Source organism: Passer montanus, unplaced genomic scaffold (genome assembly GCF_014805655.1).
Source record: "Passer montanus isolate IOZ18808 unplaced genomic scaffold, ASM1480565v1 scaffold38, whole genome shotgun sequence".
NCBI lineage: Eukaryota > Metazoa > Chordata > Aves > Passeriformes > Passeridae > Passer > Passer montanus.
Window position 1 is genome coordinate 5,788,024 of NW_024368596.1, and position 16,120 is coordinate 5,804,143.

A 16,120-nucleotide genomic window follows, 5' to 3' on the forward strand; every position below is an offset into this window, starting at 1 on the left:
TCAGTGTATGGGTGTGCACTTGTTTGAGCTATAATGCATATTTCTATCAGACAAAAAGGCACAATTACAATGCAGCACTATGTATTTTACTATATATTCTTCTAGTCATATTACCTTTAGAGTAGATTAGATCGCAAAGTGAGTCACTGACCAAAAAAAGTCTTCTAATAGTGTGAACAATGTTAATTCTCAAAACAGATTCTCCAAAAGAAAATCCAAGTTATATTGCTTTTCACTGCTACATTTTTTTCTGAACTTCTGTTTTTTCCAGACATGGAATTCTGTGAGACTCCCCATATCCTGTGCTCTGGCTACCAAGCTGACCTCCATGGTGTAGCTGAGCACAGTTACCCGCTGGAGGTGGGCTCGGACGTGGACACTGAGACAGAAGGAGGAGCATCCCCAGACCACGCCCTGAGGATGTGGATGAGGGGCATCAAATCGGAACACAGCTCCTGCTTGTCCAGCCGGGCAAACTCAGCACTGTCCCTCACTGACACTGACCATGAAAGGAAGTCTGATGGGGAGAATGGTAATAAAGAAATGCTTCTAATGTACTCAATAGTAGTAGTAATTTATTCAAAAGTTTCTTTTTCTACTTCTCTTATTTTCCTTTTTTCTTTTTTTTTAATCTTTTGTTTTCTTTCTCTTTTCCCCTTTCCTTCCTAGATCCCTGTACTGTATGTAAGAGGAAGGGGTGGTTTGCTGTGTGTATTGTATTTATAGTTTAGACAAAAAATAAGACAAAAAATGATACAGTGATTTTGTTAAAATATAATTTCTCTAAAGACAAATAACTTTCCCACATTCTTCATTTTTATGTCATAAGACATTTATCATTTGAATTTTCTGGCCTATGAATTAGGTTCTAAAATCTGTATATGTACATTTATATCACATTTTGCATACAGTTGCTCCTGTGGCTTCTGGGCATAGCTTTAATGCTCTTCAGCCAGCTGACTTGAGAAAGACAACCTGCAGTCCTAAATTCTCTATTTGCCTCTAATCTTATGCTACACCTGAAGATGTGTCTTTATCAGTAGTACAGACTGAACAGGTCTTTGTTATGTCTCAGTTCTGTATTTCTCTGCATATAGAGAGTGGGCTTGCAGGTCACATGGGCTTGGGTTTTGTGTATCTGGGTTTTCTAAATATTAATTCTCATTCACGATATTTTTACTCATTTGCTTTTCTTACAATTTAGTGTGTCACAGAAGGGAAAAATGTGTATTTAATTAACATGAGGAATTAGTATTTTTTTACTCTGCATTAAACTTGATTAAAAGCTACTCTGTTTCCTTACAAAGTATAGTAAGTAAACAAATTTATCATGCTTAAGATCAACAAGCTAAGCTGATATTTTAATTTCTGTGTTTAATAGCTGCATGTTATGGCAGGTCTAGATGTCATTAAATATTGACACTGCAGTGTTGACAATGGCATATTTTAGTGCCTCTGTAGTCATAAGGTTAATACAACTGAAAAAGGTTTCATTCAGTATAAATGGCATTTCTATACTTACATGTTTGAATTTATCAAACATGAAGCTCATAATTATATAATTTCACCTGGATGTCTGCCAGTACCAACAATAATGTCCAATATAGGCTAAAAAACATTACATTATCTGGTTGAGGTTAAAAAAGATGTTTTAGTGCATAGCTTGTTTCTAATTAAATCTTCCTTTGAGGATTAAGCATTCTGTGCTATCACATTTTATTGTGTTGGTGGAATCAGTTAATTTTTAGATGCCACCCCATTTCCAGCATGCAGTGGCTGCCTCTCTTCCAGCTTCCTGCTTCTGTGGGATCCATCCTCTGTAACATGTTTGTTGCACAGAGAGGTTTTGTTTGGGCTTGAGGGGAGAGTGTGTTTGTTTTCCTAGAGACACTGGGTTTTAGGTGGTGGCTGAAGGAATTGAATCTGGTTTGCCTGGCATTGGTCAGCCCTTAACTATGAAAGTGGTTGAAAGGGAATGCTTTATGGAAGGAATGTGATACTTGTGCCATGCAGACTAAAAAATACATGTTTCTCTTGTAAGGTGCTGGGAAGCAGAAGTATAAGCAAATTAAGCATTTGACAGAGTTCTGTATTTCACTCTGGAGTGCAGTGGTACAGCTGGGTATTGATGATTTTTTGCTCAGTAGTATATGTACCACTAAATAAGTAATCTTCTATAGATGAAAATTACTGTAGGTAGTGCACCTTCATCATCTTGCACATGAGTTAAATGTTGTTAAGATAGGGACAGATAACACTGTGCTTCCCCACCAAAGAATGCCTTCTTCTAAAGGTTTGTCTTTGAGAATTATTTTAATCAATTTAAACTGGTGTAGATAGTCTTTTTGCATGTGGTGTTAATATTTCATTTCTTGTAAGCCTTATAACAATTTTTAAATCAGGGATTCATGTTTGAGGTGCTTGAGTACCAGTTTTAACTAAACAGTTGGGAGAGGAAAGCAAGGGCAAGAGCAAGTTGGAAGAGAGAGAAACTGAGAGCACAGGTTCACTTGAACTCTTTAGATGTCTCCAGGCAGGGCCAACTAAACAGGTTCTTCCTGTGGTCTTGAGTCATTATAATAATTACAGTCTTGAAAGTTAAGGTCTGAATAAATTTGAGTACCGCAGTTCAAGCTATATTTGTTTATATTATCTATTATTTCACAGGTGAGTTCATAGCTAAGATTCCTAATCCAGAGAGCAGTGTGTTTTTCATCTGGGTTGGCACTCAGCAACAAAGCACTCTTTGAATACAGAAGTTCATAAATCTCTACTTAAATTATGTCATAGATGGCACATCTTTCTGTTTCTATGCAGGCCTGTGTGCCAGGGGCTTTATCAGTGAGTCACGAGTGCTGCATTTATCCTTGTCACTTTCTGCCATGGAAATGTATTTTTTTTGTGCCTGCCAGTGACTACTCTGGTGTGAAAATGGGAGAGTGCATAAGATCTGTTGCTGGAAGTACATGAAATATTAGTTTCCATTATACTTCCTACTTTCTGTAAAAGTATTTAGGAATTCTGGATTTCGAGGGGTTGACGAATGGTATGTGAATGCAGCTGTTTGGAACTGGACTAAAATTAATGGGAAATGCATAGTTGCTGCATGATTTGAGAAAATGTTATTGTTGTCCATATTTTGAAAGGATCTGTAGGGTTTCAGGTTTGGGTTTATTTTTTTTTTCTTCCTCTATGAACACAGTTTTTGCTACAAATGCAGAACAAGTTTTCTTGTGGTAATACTGGGACAATTAATTGTGTGGACTCCAGAAGATGGGATTTCAAGGCAGTTTTTTGCTTTACATTGACCTGGAGCTAATATACTTTGTAAAATTTTCTTATTTTTAGTTATTTCTTGACATTCTCCTATTCATTCTAAGCTCTAGCTTGAATTTCCTTGGCACGGGATATATACTTCTCTGTTCATTGTGGGTAGCCCAATTTGAGAATTTACTTGAGGATTGTTTTCCTTTGTAGACATACCAATTCTGTCATAATCACTGTTAAAACACACTCTGGTTGTTTTGGCAGCATTAAACAGATTGTATGAAACACCAACATTCCCATTTATTGTTGTCAAGTTAAATGGCAACTAATAATAGCCTATTAGTGCACAGACTGCCTTCAGCTTTGCCTGAGGCTAAGCAAAATATATATTGACTGCACAAAATGAATGACCAATTTCTTGGGGATCATTGCTTATCTCTGGTATAGTATAAATAGCTCAATTTAAACACAGTGTTACTCTACAGTGTGTGAATGTAAATTTCAGACAGCAACATCACAGAATAACCATATCAAAAATAGTTCCTTTATTCTATTGAAGACTGCACTTGCCCTCAGTTCACTGGTACAATGGTATCTGTCACTGCAGTGTGTCAGAACATCAAATTCAGCACTTCCGTCTGCCAGATTACTGAGCTGGCAAATTTGTTTATTTATTTAATTGTTTGTTTATTTTTCTGGAGTGTATGGTCAAGAAGAGGATACAAACCTGATTTACAGAAAGCATGATCTCCAGATATATCCCTAAAATTACATGGCTTGACATAGATCTGCCTCCCACACTAGGTAGTGTATTAAAAAGCAGCCCACAGTCCATTTTGTGTCCATATAACCTTTCTCATTGTTGCTCATTCAATTCTTATGTTTTCCTTTACAGGATGTCTGTGCAGCTGTGACATGATGAATTTGACCTCAAGTGCATTTATGCCATGCCATAATCCATTCTGAGCCACATTTAGCACATCTGCACAACCATCAACTCTTTTAATTTAGCTGCTCCATCTCAGCTGAGGGCTGGTGTGGAACTTCAGCCATTCCTACAATAACAAAATTTTTAACCTCTTTTATTTTGTCAGTTTGCTTTGATGTACTTTTAAGTCTGACTTGTTTCTCGTTCCTGACATCTACTTAGATGTTTTTATGTAATTAGTTATTCTTTCTTTACACCACAGTGACAACCAGTAGGAGTGTACAGGATTCCCAGTGCTGGAGGAATGTACTGTGAAATGCAGACTCATCTTGGATCCACATTTCTGCTCAATTTCTTTGGCTGAATTATTTTATGACAACTGGGTATTAGCTGTAGTTCACAATGACTTCTTTGAGATTTGTAGGCAAGAAACTAGGGTTTTAGTACAGGCTGAAATAGCATAGGTCATGCAATGTAGCATTAGAGTGCCTGTAAGATCTGGTGTGGGGACTTTTTTAATAACATACTTGTCTTGTTAAAAGCAAAGCAAGAGGTGGGGGGAAACAGCTGTGGAAAAATGTAATTTTTCCTTTTTGCCCACCATAAAGTGTTGGGAAAATTTTTTCTTAGCCTGAGTGTATGGTATCAGACTCTATTTGAAACAATACTTCTAATAACAACAAACATTTTAAACAGCAGGCTGCAACGATAGGGTAATAGTATTAGCCATATATTAATAAGTAGATGTAGTAGAGAATTTAGTAGGTTACAGATCAAAGCCGAGTTTAATGAGCTAGAAACATGTAAGATTATTCTTGAGTAATTCATCTAAGTATTTGTTTTATAGCCTGGGAGCAGTGATCCATTTAACAGAGCTTTTGACTGTCCCTAAATCTCTGGGGATTTTTCATTTTGATTGCTGGGCAGATGGGTGAGTTTTGGACAAGTCACCTTAGTTCTTTGCCCTTCATATTCAGTATCTTAACAGTATCTGTTAAAGGGATAAAGATACTTAATTAGTAAAGGAAATGCTACCATGCCTCATGCTGTATGAGAAGCACAGCTTTGTGAATGCTGTAGTTATGCAGACATGGGGAGGATTTAGCTAAGGACAAGGCTCTGATTTAATTTGTGGTGTGTGACAATAGACCTACTGTGAATTCACACCTGTTTAAATTAGGCTTGGATCTGGCTCTTCATAAAAGTCTTGTGTTTAATGTAAGAAAGTGACAGCATTGTGATTAATGTTGCTGTTATTTACTGTTATTTAGTAAACAACTCAGGCATTAAGCTGATCTCTGCCTTTCTCATTTCTCCAGGAAATTATTACCAACAGCTACATTACAATAGCAATACATGCTCTGAGAAGTGGGCATGTGGCTGCCTCTCTATGCAGAATTGTGTTTCTAATAATGATGGCTGAAGTATATCCATTAGCTCCTGTCCTGTCACTTTCTGTTTACAGTGGTGCAATTAAGAAATTCAATTACTAATTTCCAAGTAGACCCATTAGGTTAAATATGTGTAAGTAGCCTTGAAAATATAAAGGTAAATATTGGTCTTAATCCCATTCCTACTGTGTCATTTAATATTTTTCTCTTTTTTCTTGTATGTTTTATTTTGCCTTTTTGTTGTGGTATGGATTCCATTCTGTTTATACACTCCTGCCTATCAGATCATTTAAGGCACCTAATAGATTAAGACAACCTCATCAATAAAATGCAGAAGCCCTCATGGTAAAATTCCTTCAACTTCTGTAGTTTGCTATAGCTTGTCAGATATTTGATTTATGATACTTCCAGATATTTGATAGAAAAGGGCCACTTACCTTCCCTTAATAAAAGACCTCTGTTGCTTTTGTTGTGGAGTTTTTTTGATCGATTAATGTTTACATGGTGTTTATGTTGGTTGCTTCTGCTGTTGTTTCAAAGGCAGCTCCTCGGTGTGAAAGGAGGGATGGGAGCCCCTGCAGTAACACAGCGATGCCTTTTGGGGAGCGTTGGCATATTCACTGACATGGGAGCTGCTCTGCTGCAGTTGTTCAGAGTGTAAGATGCTTTTGTTGACCTTAGAGTGGTTCCTCTGGAAATGTTACTGTCTCAAAGGCAGCATGTAAGTTATCCAAATTGCTTTGGATAAGTGTGAGATGCTTCTGAAAGCACTGCAGCATCACCTCAGCTGCAATATCATGCAAGCCTTGAGCTTGTGCCCCCAGTATTTAAGCCATTTCTGAAATTGTTTATGTATGGAAATTCAGCTAATTACTTTTTTGTCAGTATTGTGGGGGAAATTCTGCCTTTTAAAATTACCATCTTTATTACTTTTTCTGACTAACAAGGGCATTGCATCTGCATGTCTGCTATTTTAATCTTTACAATTTTCTTGTGGTCTATTAAAATCATTACACGGTATTAAAACATTCCCTTTTTTGTGGTTCTCTTTTAAGCACAATGAACACTAATTTAAAGACAAATATCAATATTTAGCATCTTACATTAAAGATAATGAAACAGTGTTTAGAATGTAGCAGAAATACTTTCTATATTCCAGAATCTAAATAACCTTTTCCTACAGCATAGTAAAAATTATCAGTCCATTTGCACAAGGCTGTGTAATTTTTTTTCCCCTGAATGTTTTTTTTTTTTCTTTTGTGGTGGAGGAGGAGGGGAAGGAGGAAAGCTTCAGGAGAAGAGTCAAGTCTGATTTTTATTCCAGAAATCAGTAAATTGGCATTAGAGCTCAGGAAAAAATCTCTTGGCTTTCCTCCCCTGTGTGATACAGCAAGTGTAGTGGATGTGCCTTGAGGAGCCAGCAGCAATATAAATTGTCACTCCTTTCATTTAAATCCTTTTTATTTTCTCAGTATTTTGGGTATGAATGCAAAGGAAATTATCTCCAGAAATACTTTGCAGTGCAAAAATACTTTGCAGTGATTCTGCAGTTCTTGGGACCTCAGTTTATTTAGGCTGCCACGGGGGGGAAAACTGAGATGGGGTAGACGGGTAAGTGTCTGCTTTCTGTCAGGGTGCTGCAGTGCAGAAGGGAGAGGATTGTCTGACTTCTCATTTCACAATCTTTATGAGACCAGGCAAACACTGAAAAAAATACTTTTTCTCTTGTGGAGCATTTACTGTGAATTCTACAGGAGGACATCTCTGGACAAGTGTGTTGTTGGGAACAGTTCCATTCTAAACAGTCAGCATGTCTATCCTGATGTTTTATTTATGTTGTTTTATTAAGTTTACAGTGTTTTTTTATTTTTCATCTCTTTTGGTTAAATTTTTAAATGTTTTAGGAGATCAGCAGTCTGATTTACAGAAATAACCTATAGTCATATTTTGTATGTATGTCCTTTGGAATTATTTAGTTTAGTTTAACAGTTATTTTGAAATATGATCCATTTTCCTTATATGTCTTAAAATGTAAATGTTTCTACCAGTTGGAACCTGGTTTTCTTCAAAGTTTTGGATATTCTGCTCAAAGCTGAAAGTTGAATATCATTAGTGCAAAATAAGGCTAAGGAAAAACTTGTGAACTCTGATCATGGAAGATTACAGTTAAGGCTGCTAGATAAATGAGATCAAGTTACTCTCATTTGGTTCTTTATACTGTCAGCCAGAATGGTTTTAAATACAAAAAGAACTGGAGCTTTTTTCATCCCCAAAATGAGTTACAAAAGAGCAAAATGAGTTACAGGTGCCACATCACAGAATGGGTTGGGTTGGAGGTGACCTTGAAGATCATTTTGTTCCATCCTTGCCATGTCAGGGACACTTTCCACTCTCCCAGGCTGCTCCAAGCCCCATCCAGCCTGGCCTTGGATATTTCCAGGGATCCAGGGGCAGCCACAGCTTCTCTGGGCATCCTATGCCAGGGCCTGCCCACCCTCACAGGGAAATAATTCTTCCCAATATCTCCTCTAAACCCACCCTCTGTCATTTTAAAGCCATTCTCTCTTGTCCTGTCATTCCATGCCCTCTCCATCTGTCTTGTAGCCCTTTTAGGTACTGGGAGATGCTCTGAGATCTCCCCAGAACCTTCTCTTCTCCAGCCCCAGCCTGTCTCCTCAGCTCCAGCTCTCTGAGCATCTTCATGGCCTCCCCTGACTTGCCCAAACTGTAATACCATAAGTGAAATAAAAAGAAGGGATCCAGCAAATGAGTACAGGATGGATACAGAAGTGACAAATACTGACAAACTGCCATTTTAGAGTCTATCAAGGTTTAATCTAAATATTATTTTTTCTTGATGATGTGAGATCTAAGAATTTATTGTTGTCTTATGGGTGAGAAAGGTTGTTCATTCTTCCTTTCCAGCCTTTTTTAATTTCTACCCATTTAATTCATTGTGTGTTAAATTACATGAGAAAGTATTATCTTACATTTTCAAATTTGTTAGTATTTCATTTCCTCTTGGGCTTGGGAGTAAGATGAAGATCAGCATAAATTTGTATTGTTCAGGGTTACGAATATTAGCATATCCACATCTCACAAAAGGAGAGTATTAATAGTAGCAAGTAGCTTTCATCTAGAAGAAACATAGTGACTGCTTCATCTGGAAGAAACATAGTGCCCCATGGCTGCAGTCTTCAAAAAGTGAAAGCTAAACTAAATGTACTAGCTGATTTCTAATTCCTGCAATAGAAAATAGGTTAAAAATTAGAAGCTGTATATGAAATGGAGTTCATTTTTCAGAATAGAGCAGATTTGAATGCTGCTTGTTTCAACTTTTTTTATATAAAGGGCTTACAAAATAAAATTCAGCATTTTCTATATTAATTTTGTTTAATCTTATCTAGCTCTACACCCTCACTCTATACTTTGTAACATGAGCATAAGAGGAAATGTGTACAATTAGCTCTTCTAGAACATGGGCTCAGGAGCACTGAACAATTCTTGCAGGCTGCTTCTTTTCCCTTACAGATGTTTTTGAGTAATATTTTAATCAGAGTCACACATTCTGATGACCATTGATATTGCCAGTGGTTTTTTCTTTGTCTTAAATTTCTACCCCGGATGATCTGCAAAGTGGATTTTTTTTACCATGTTCCCAGCTCTGCCTTTCAGCTGAGCAGCACATGTCAGCTTCTGATCATGAGCTGCTGGCCAGGAGCTGTTCTGGCAGCACAGAGGGGCAGCCCTTGGGGCAGCTCAAACCATGTTCCTTTGCCTTGGCTGATCCAGAAGGCGAATTGGGGATGGGTTTTTATTCCAAAAAGATATCCGTGGGGGAGGAAATACCTGCAAGTGGGGATTGCTTAGGATGTCAGGTTAGGGTTGTTCAGCTCTATTGCTGGAAACTTTGTGAAGAGTTCTCAAAAGCAGGTCACAAAGGGACAAAAGGGTATTTCTAGCCTGTGTATTGTATTAATTATGGTTCCTAGCACTTATTCCTCCTGTTTAATTGAAATGGTTTTACTCTCTCATCTTTCAAGGTAGCTTTTAAACTTTTTCTCTCTCTACCTACAATTATTTTTGAGTAAATAAATGTATATTACGAATTGATACATACCTTTTATACATACCAAAGTCATGGTACGTGTTGTTCAGACTTGTCTGCCCTTCTCATTGCTTTGTTCAACATCAGTGTCAAGTGGCACTTTGGGTTTGAGAACATTCTATTTTATTAATTTTCCCCCCAAACAATACTTTTGAGACAGCAAACTTTGTTATTGTCCAATCACGCAAAGGTCTTTTAGAGCAAGTATTTTACTATGGCAGATGTGGCAGGGTCATAATGCATGCTTGGAATTTGTTTTTCTGCATAATTTTCTATAAACATACCTCCAGTTACACAATCAGAAAGTATCTGATGTAATTTGCTTGAATTGAATCTTCCTTGAATCTCCTTGAATTGTTGAGTAAGAGAGCTGCTTGTGAGCTGTGCACTGTCAGTGGGACCTGATGAGTGATGCAGGATTTACAGCTCAGCACTAGAGACTTCTCAGTTATTTTCTTTATGACAAAACAACTTGTGGATTCTTGCACCTTTTGATTACCATGGAAAGGTTTGGGTTATGCTGCTGATCATAGATGGGGGACTTTCACTGTAAAGCGATAAAACTCCTGGTGAAGGGGAAATCTCCAAATTTATTTTTTATGTACTTGTAAATTTTTGTTGAGGCCAAAAGGTTTCTCAGAGTATTACATAATTTCCTTTTACAAGGAAGATGATATCGATATATATATTTATAAGGAAGCATATATGACTAGAAATAAGACTTCACATTTTCAAAAGAAGCCTTTTTCAAAAATCCTCTGCCCTCCTCTCTCCTAGCTGAGTTGTTCCAGTGCTTCTCCATTGCTTCAACAAAGGGAGACCTTCCCTCCCATTTTGTGTGGGTTTGTGGGCAGCACGTGCTGGTGAGCATTTGTGAAGGTGGCACAGGGCTGCAGGGGCCAGGGCAGCTCTGCCAAAGGCATCAGAGCCCAAATGTATTTCTTCCAGGGTGTTCCTAATTATTTGCTGTTTAGAATTGCAGTTCTTCCTCTGCAACAGGGGGCACTGCCCAAATGCTTTTCTCTGATGTGCTCAATGTGTCTACAACTATCTTTTATATCTTTGCCTGTGGGGAAAAACATAATTGAGTCATTCTTCCTGAAGCCTGCGTGGTTGTGTGTTCAGCCAGTGCAGTGTTCATTTCAAAACTCCTATTGATGGTTGCATTGATTATTTTTACTTTAGCCTGTAATTCTGTCTCCAATCTATCTTTTTAATTTTTATAGTTCGCTACCTATTGAACAGCAAATTCAGCTATGTTTGGTTGTGTGCATATTTTTTTAGAAATATAATCTCGTGAATCCAGATTTCTCAGTAGTAGCTAATAGCCTACAGTACTTGAAAGCTCCTTTTTCTTTTTATAACCTATCTCTTTTCCAATACATTTTCTGATTACTGCACTACAGTTCGATTTTTATTGGATCATTTTAGAGTGTAATAATTCATTTCTGATCCCTAGTACCTCTTGTCCATGTCTGAAGTACTCCACATTATTTCAGTCACTCATTTTTGTTGATGTCTTTTCTCTAAAGGCAGTCTTCTGTGATTTCTCTCAAAATATCTTTCTGGCATCACCATTTTAGACTTGTGATATCCAATTTCTTTTTAATACAAAATCAAATAGAAAGCATTTTCTGCACTTCACCAGCCAGATCTAGTGGAATTTTTTGAGCTTTCTTCTAGCTATCTTATACGTTGCTTGGTGGCTAATAATGGCAAAAACGGTGCTACAGCATACATGCAATAAAATAAACACATTTATTTGCAATTGCTCTGCAACTCAAACAGTGCTTATTAATGTTAAATAAAGAGCCATAATAAGTAGAGTCTAAAACAACTGAGGTTTTGCATAAATCTGTGTAGAATTACTTTTTCATTCATTGCTTCTACAACATTTTAGATTGAATTATTAACTACCTTCTGTTTGGGAAAAAGGAAAAAAAAAACTGCATGTCCCTTGAGGTTTTGCAGAAAGCAAAGTCAAATCCTGCAGTTTGAGTTAAGTTTCTCTTTTGGGCTCAGTAAATGCTCTTGAGATCCTGAATCATGGCCACTCTTATGGAAAGAAGCTTCAGGTAAGAGAAATGGCAGTGGGTTGCCATTTTCAAATGGTTTCAGATTATTTTCTTCCAAAGCTCCAGATTTTTGCAGTCATGGAAGAAAATAGTTCTTGTGCACAGACTCGTGTAGGTGGATGTGGGCTCTGGACAGCTGGCAGAGCTCAGGTTCTAGGTTCCCACAGGGGAAGTTTAGGAGTCAGAATGTGGAAACAGAGCCTCAGCCAGCTGGGGAGCAGGATGGAGATGTTTGACTGTTGGCTTTGCCAGCTCAGATCAATGTTATCATGTTTCAATGATAAAAACCCACCCCCAGTCTCCCGCTTTTCTCTTCCTCTTGTTGCTGCCCTTTCAGTATGTGATCATGGAATTTGAAGTTTTACATGCCCATGGAAGAGAAATGAAAACAGCAATTGAGTACTATTTGGAGTGTAGTTGTCTAGCTCAGCTGTACAACGTAGCAGGCAAACAATACACAGCAGAAGCTTTCCATCCTTCTGCTTTCCATCCTTCCTGCTGTAATGCTCTCTGGTGGCTTGCCTGTCTTAAAGATTCCTTATGTCCTTTGAGAACACCAACATATTTTGGTGATGGTGTTAGTAAAGTCCTTGAATGGTGCTATTCTGAAGCTTGCATCCTATCAGTGGACTGATAAAGCGGAAAAACCAGCTTAGTCAACTGAAGAAGTGGAAACCTGAGATGTCAAATGAATTTTAAAATACATGTACAATTTTGCAAAGCAGTTATTCCTAGAGAACTTTCTAATACTCCCGAAACAGAGCGAAAGATCTTTTAAAAGCATGTCAGCCTCTTCTAGGAGGTAAGTTTGGAGGTGGCTGCATTGCTTATTCTGGTAGGTGGTAAATGCACACCTGTTCTACCTCAATACAGCTGCTTCTTGTAGCAGCATAGACAGTTTGAGGCCTGGCAGTATCTTTATACCTCATAAGTGCGAGTGCTTGTGCTGAAATTGCTACACGAGTTAAAAAGGTAAGCACGTAAAAAGTGTGGGATTTGCTTATCTCTGTAAATTTGTTGTTGGCATTTGGATTGGTTTGCACAACTAATACATCAAAATTTCAGTTAGTTTGAAAAATGTTGCAAAATTCCTCAGCTGAGAGAATTTCTTCTCTTGGTTTCATGTATTGATCAATGTGCAAATACAAGAAAAACAAACGTCCTGAAAAGCAGCTGACAGGCAGTCAAGCATTTCCTCCTTTTCATATGAATAATAATTGTATTTGGAAGAGTTCTTCAACTGGCTTCTGCCCAGCAGCTTGTGATGGTAATTTCAAATGTGGGCCCTTCTTTGGGTGCTTACAGTGAGTCACCAGAACAGGAAGACAAACAAGGACAATTCTCTACCACAAGTAGGTCTTTCTTAGAGGCTCACTGTTTGTTTGATTTAATTACTTCTAAAAATATTTCCTCTACATGTGTTTTAGAGGTAGTGATCTGAAAACAAATGATAAATATTCCAATGTTGATTTGGGTTTTTTCTTACTGGCCATCTTATTTCCTTAAGACTAGCAGAACAGGAAATAACCTTCTGCTCATCTAACCTGGTTGATCATAAATACCAAATTCAGTGGCATTTCTTAACTCCTCATCTTTGAATTAGTTTCTTGACTTTTCTCTCGAATGTAGCTTGTTCTGCCAACATGAGGGCACCCAGGGGATTAGTTAGAGACATGCTTCTGGCATGCTTCTGGGTCACCTCAGTTCTGTGATAAACTGGTAACTGTGACTGAAATTTATAGTCATCCTAAAAGAAAATATCCAAGAAGTAGAAAACCTGGTTTCGTTGAGGTGTTATTTCTGAGGCTGAAATATGACAAACTGTAGTGAAAGTATACAGGAACCCATAGTTACTCCCGTTCTGCTGGGTGGAATTGAAAGCATTTGAAAATACTCTGTGTTCATTACACTAAATTGCCTTTTCTTTGCAGGTTATCTGGTATTACTAGAAATGCTTACCTATGTTCAGTATATGCAAAGAAGTTTTATCAGTTAATGAAACAGTAGAAAAAATGCAAAAAATAAGCCAGATCAGAATAACACACTGTCATAGAGACAGGGCATAACCAAAGACTTAGTTAACTTTGTTATCCTTATCAGCTGGCTGTTTTCTAATCTCCCAAACAATGCTTCTAGGCAGTGATTTTTATTATTTGCATTAGAAGAAAGCTAATAGATTCTCATCAAAATCATGACTTATGTTACTTCACATTATACAGATACAGATAAAAGATGAGCCAGTCCTCTGAAGAGCCCAAATTTTATATATATATACACTTATATATACATTGATTATTTTATCTCTTATCTTCCATAGGTTCATTCTAAGCCTCATGTAATATGCATAAAGCTCTTCAATAAAGAATTTTGTTATTAACTGGGAAGAAGTTCTTTATTATTCTTATCTGTTTTTCAGGTATCAGATCAGACTTTAAACAACTGTTTAGTTTCTGCAGAAAAAAGACTTTATTGTGTCAAGGATAATTGTTTTTTTTTATTTTTAATTTATTGAAACCTTTGTTTCCCATGTCATAGCATAGGGGTAGTAGCAGTTGAAACAGGGGAGTGAAGCAGACTATTGAAAGGGGTAGTTTCAGCCTTTATTGCTGTTGGCTGTTTTGAAGCATTAATTACCAAATACATTTCAATATAGTATTTTCAGTTTTTAAATTATAAAAAAATATAGGTGTTTATTACAATATTAAAATTTATCTGGCTGGGCTTTTAATATCTGAAATGTGGGGATGATAACATGACAGTGTTAGGGACATAAAAATTTTTATGAGAAATTGTCATGAAATATTAGAAATATGATTCTTATCTGATATTTAGACTTCAGACATTAAAGAATTTTCCCTGGCAAACAAGTCAAGACTGAACATTTCAAAGATCCAGAAGGATACACAGCAAATTGAATGAAATTCAGTGTGTGGGATAGTAACCAAATATAAAATATTTAATAGGAGCTACTTTGGAAAGCAGTAATGCTGAAAGGGGCCTTAAGGGCCAGTAAATGAGATAAATGGAGCCAACAAGTCAAATGCTACTTTGGGCTGTATGTGTACATGAGTCTTGTCAAGGAACGATGAAGTATAGCAGCTGTCATTTACACTTCTCAGATGAGTCACTTCCGAGCATTTCAACACCAGGCATGTGTAAAATCAAAGAATCCCAGAGTAGCACGGAATGCAGTTGTGTCTTCGGCACTTGTTATTCAAGGAAAGGTTTATTTTAAAGGTAGAGAAATGTGTAGAGAAAGTCTAAGTTGTTACTCAGATAATGGAAACAAGTTTGGGGTGCAGGAGGAAGGAGCTCTGTGGGTCTCTCACCTGCCAGGTGATGCTGTCATCACCAGGAGCTCATGCAGAACACGCAGCAAAACAATCTGCTGGCAGACACAGACCCAGCAGTGCTGGCTCAGGAGCTGCAACTGGCACTCTGAGGAACTTAAATATGAAATCAGAGACAGTTTCTAAACAGTGTAGTCATTCAACATGGGAATAATTTGCCAAGGAACCATACTTAGTACTTGGAGCCCTTGTGCTATGAGGGTTAATGTGAGGGTCACTGGTTGAAACTTGTTTTGACTGTGAAGGTGAGCAGACTGGATGGGTGCATTGGCTCTTTCTTTGCTTCTGTAAAGCTATTATGTTTCTACTGACTATTAATTTTTTCCAACTTGTTTGTTTTAGAGTAGTATGAAGCAATAAATGAAATGGTAGAGGTTTTGTGGCTGCAGTTGTTTAAAACCAGCCAGCACATCTGATTATATACTACAGAGGACGTGACAAGCATGTGATTATTGATTGCTGTTCTTCATAATTTTGTAGTCAAAGGAAATAACCCAATAGATCTTTCCATCTCTGACTTGTGTGTATTGTCTATAGATGTAGCAGCTGCCCTAAACATTTGGCAACTGGCCCAAGCCCAAAAATTAACACTAAAAAATTAATTTTCTATTAGCTAATAAGGACAAAGGCCATTCAATTTCTTGTTTATGCAGGAAGCTTATTGAATCTGAAGATGATACATCTGGGAACAAACTGGTGGGTTCCATTTGTAAAATAATAATGCCTTCAGATCACGGAAGGACTTGTGCAACAGTTAGTCATTAAATAAAAGGGGATTTTTGGTAGAATACAGGTCAAGATATTTATCTATGGTAACCCAAACTGGCAAATATTTATTAAAGATTTAAGGAAAGAAATTAAAGAAATCTACATCTAATCAAACTGTGCTAAGATTAAATGAGAACCTTCCCTTATTATCCCACTGCACTTCTGCCCTCCCCTGACAAGATGTTAATCACACCTTCTTTGTCTCCTGTGTAGTTTGCACTTCAGATTCCAGG

General features: G+C 37.4%; 1 protein-coding gene across 5 annotated transcripts in view; it reads left to right on the forward strand.

Annotated features, from left to right (window-relative positions):
- Window positions 1–16,120, forward strand: part of TENM1 (teneurin transmembrane protein 1) — a 782,308-nt gene that overhangs the window by 578,025 nt on the left and 188,163 nt on the right. For all 5 annotated transcript variants that reach the window (XM_039717552.1, XM_039717551.1, XM_039717554.1 and 2 more), the window contains one exon: window positions 272–532. In XM_039717552.1, coding sequence (XP_039573486.1) covers window positions 272–532 — 261 coding nt within the window. The remainder of the gene's footprint in view (window positions 1–271; window positions 533–16,120) is intronic.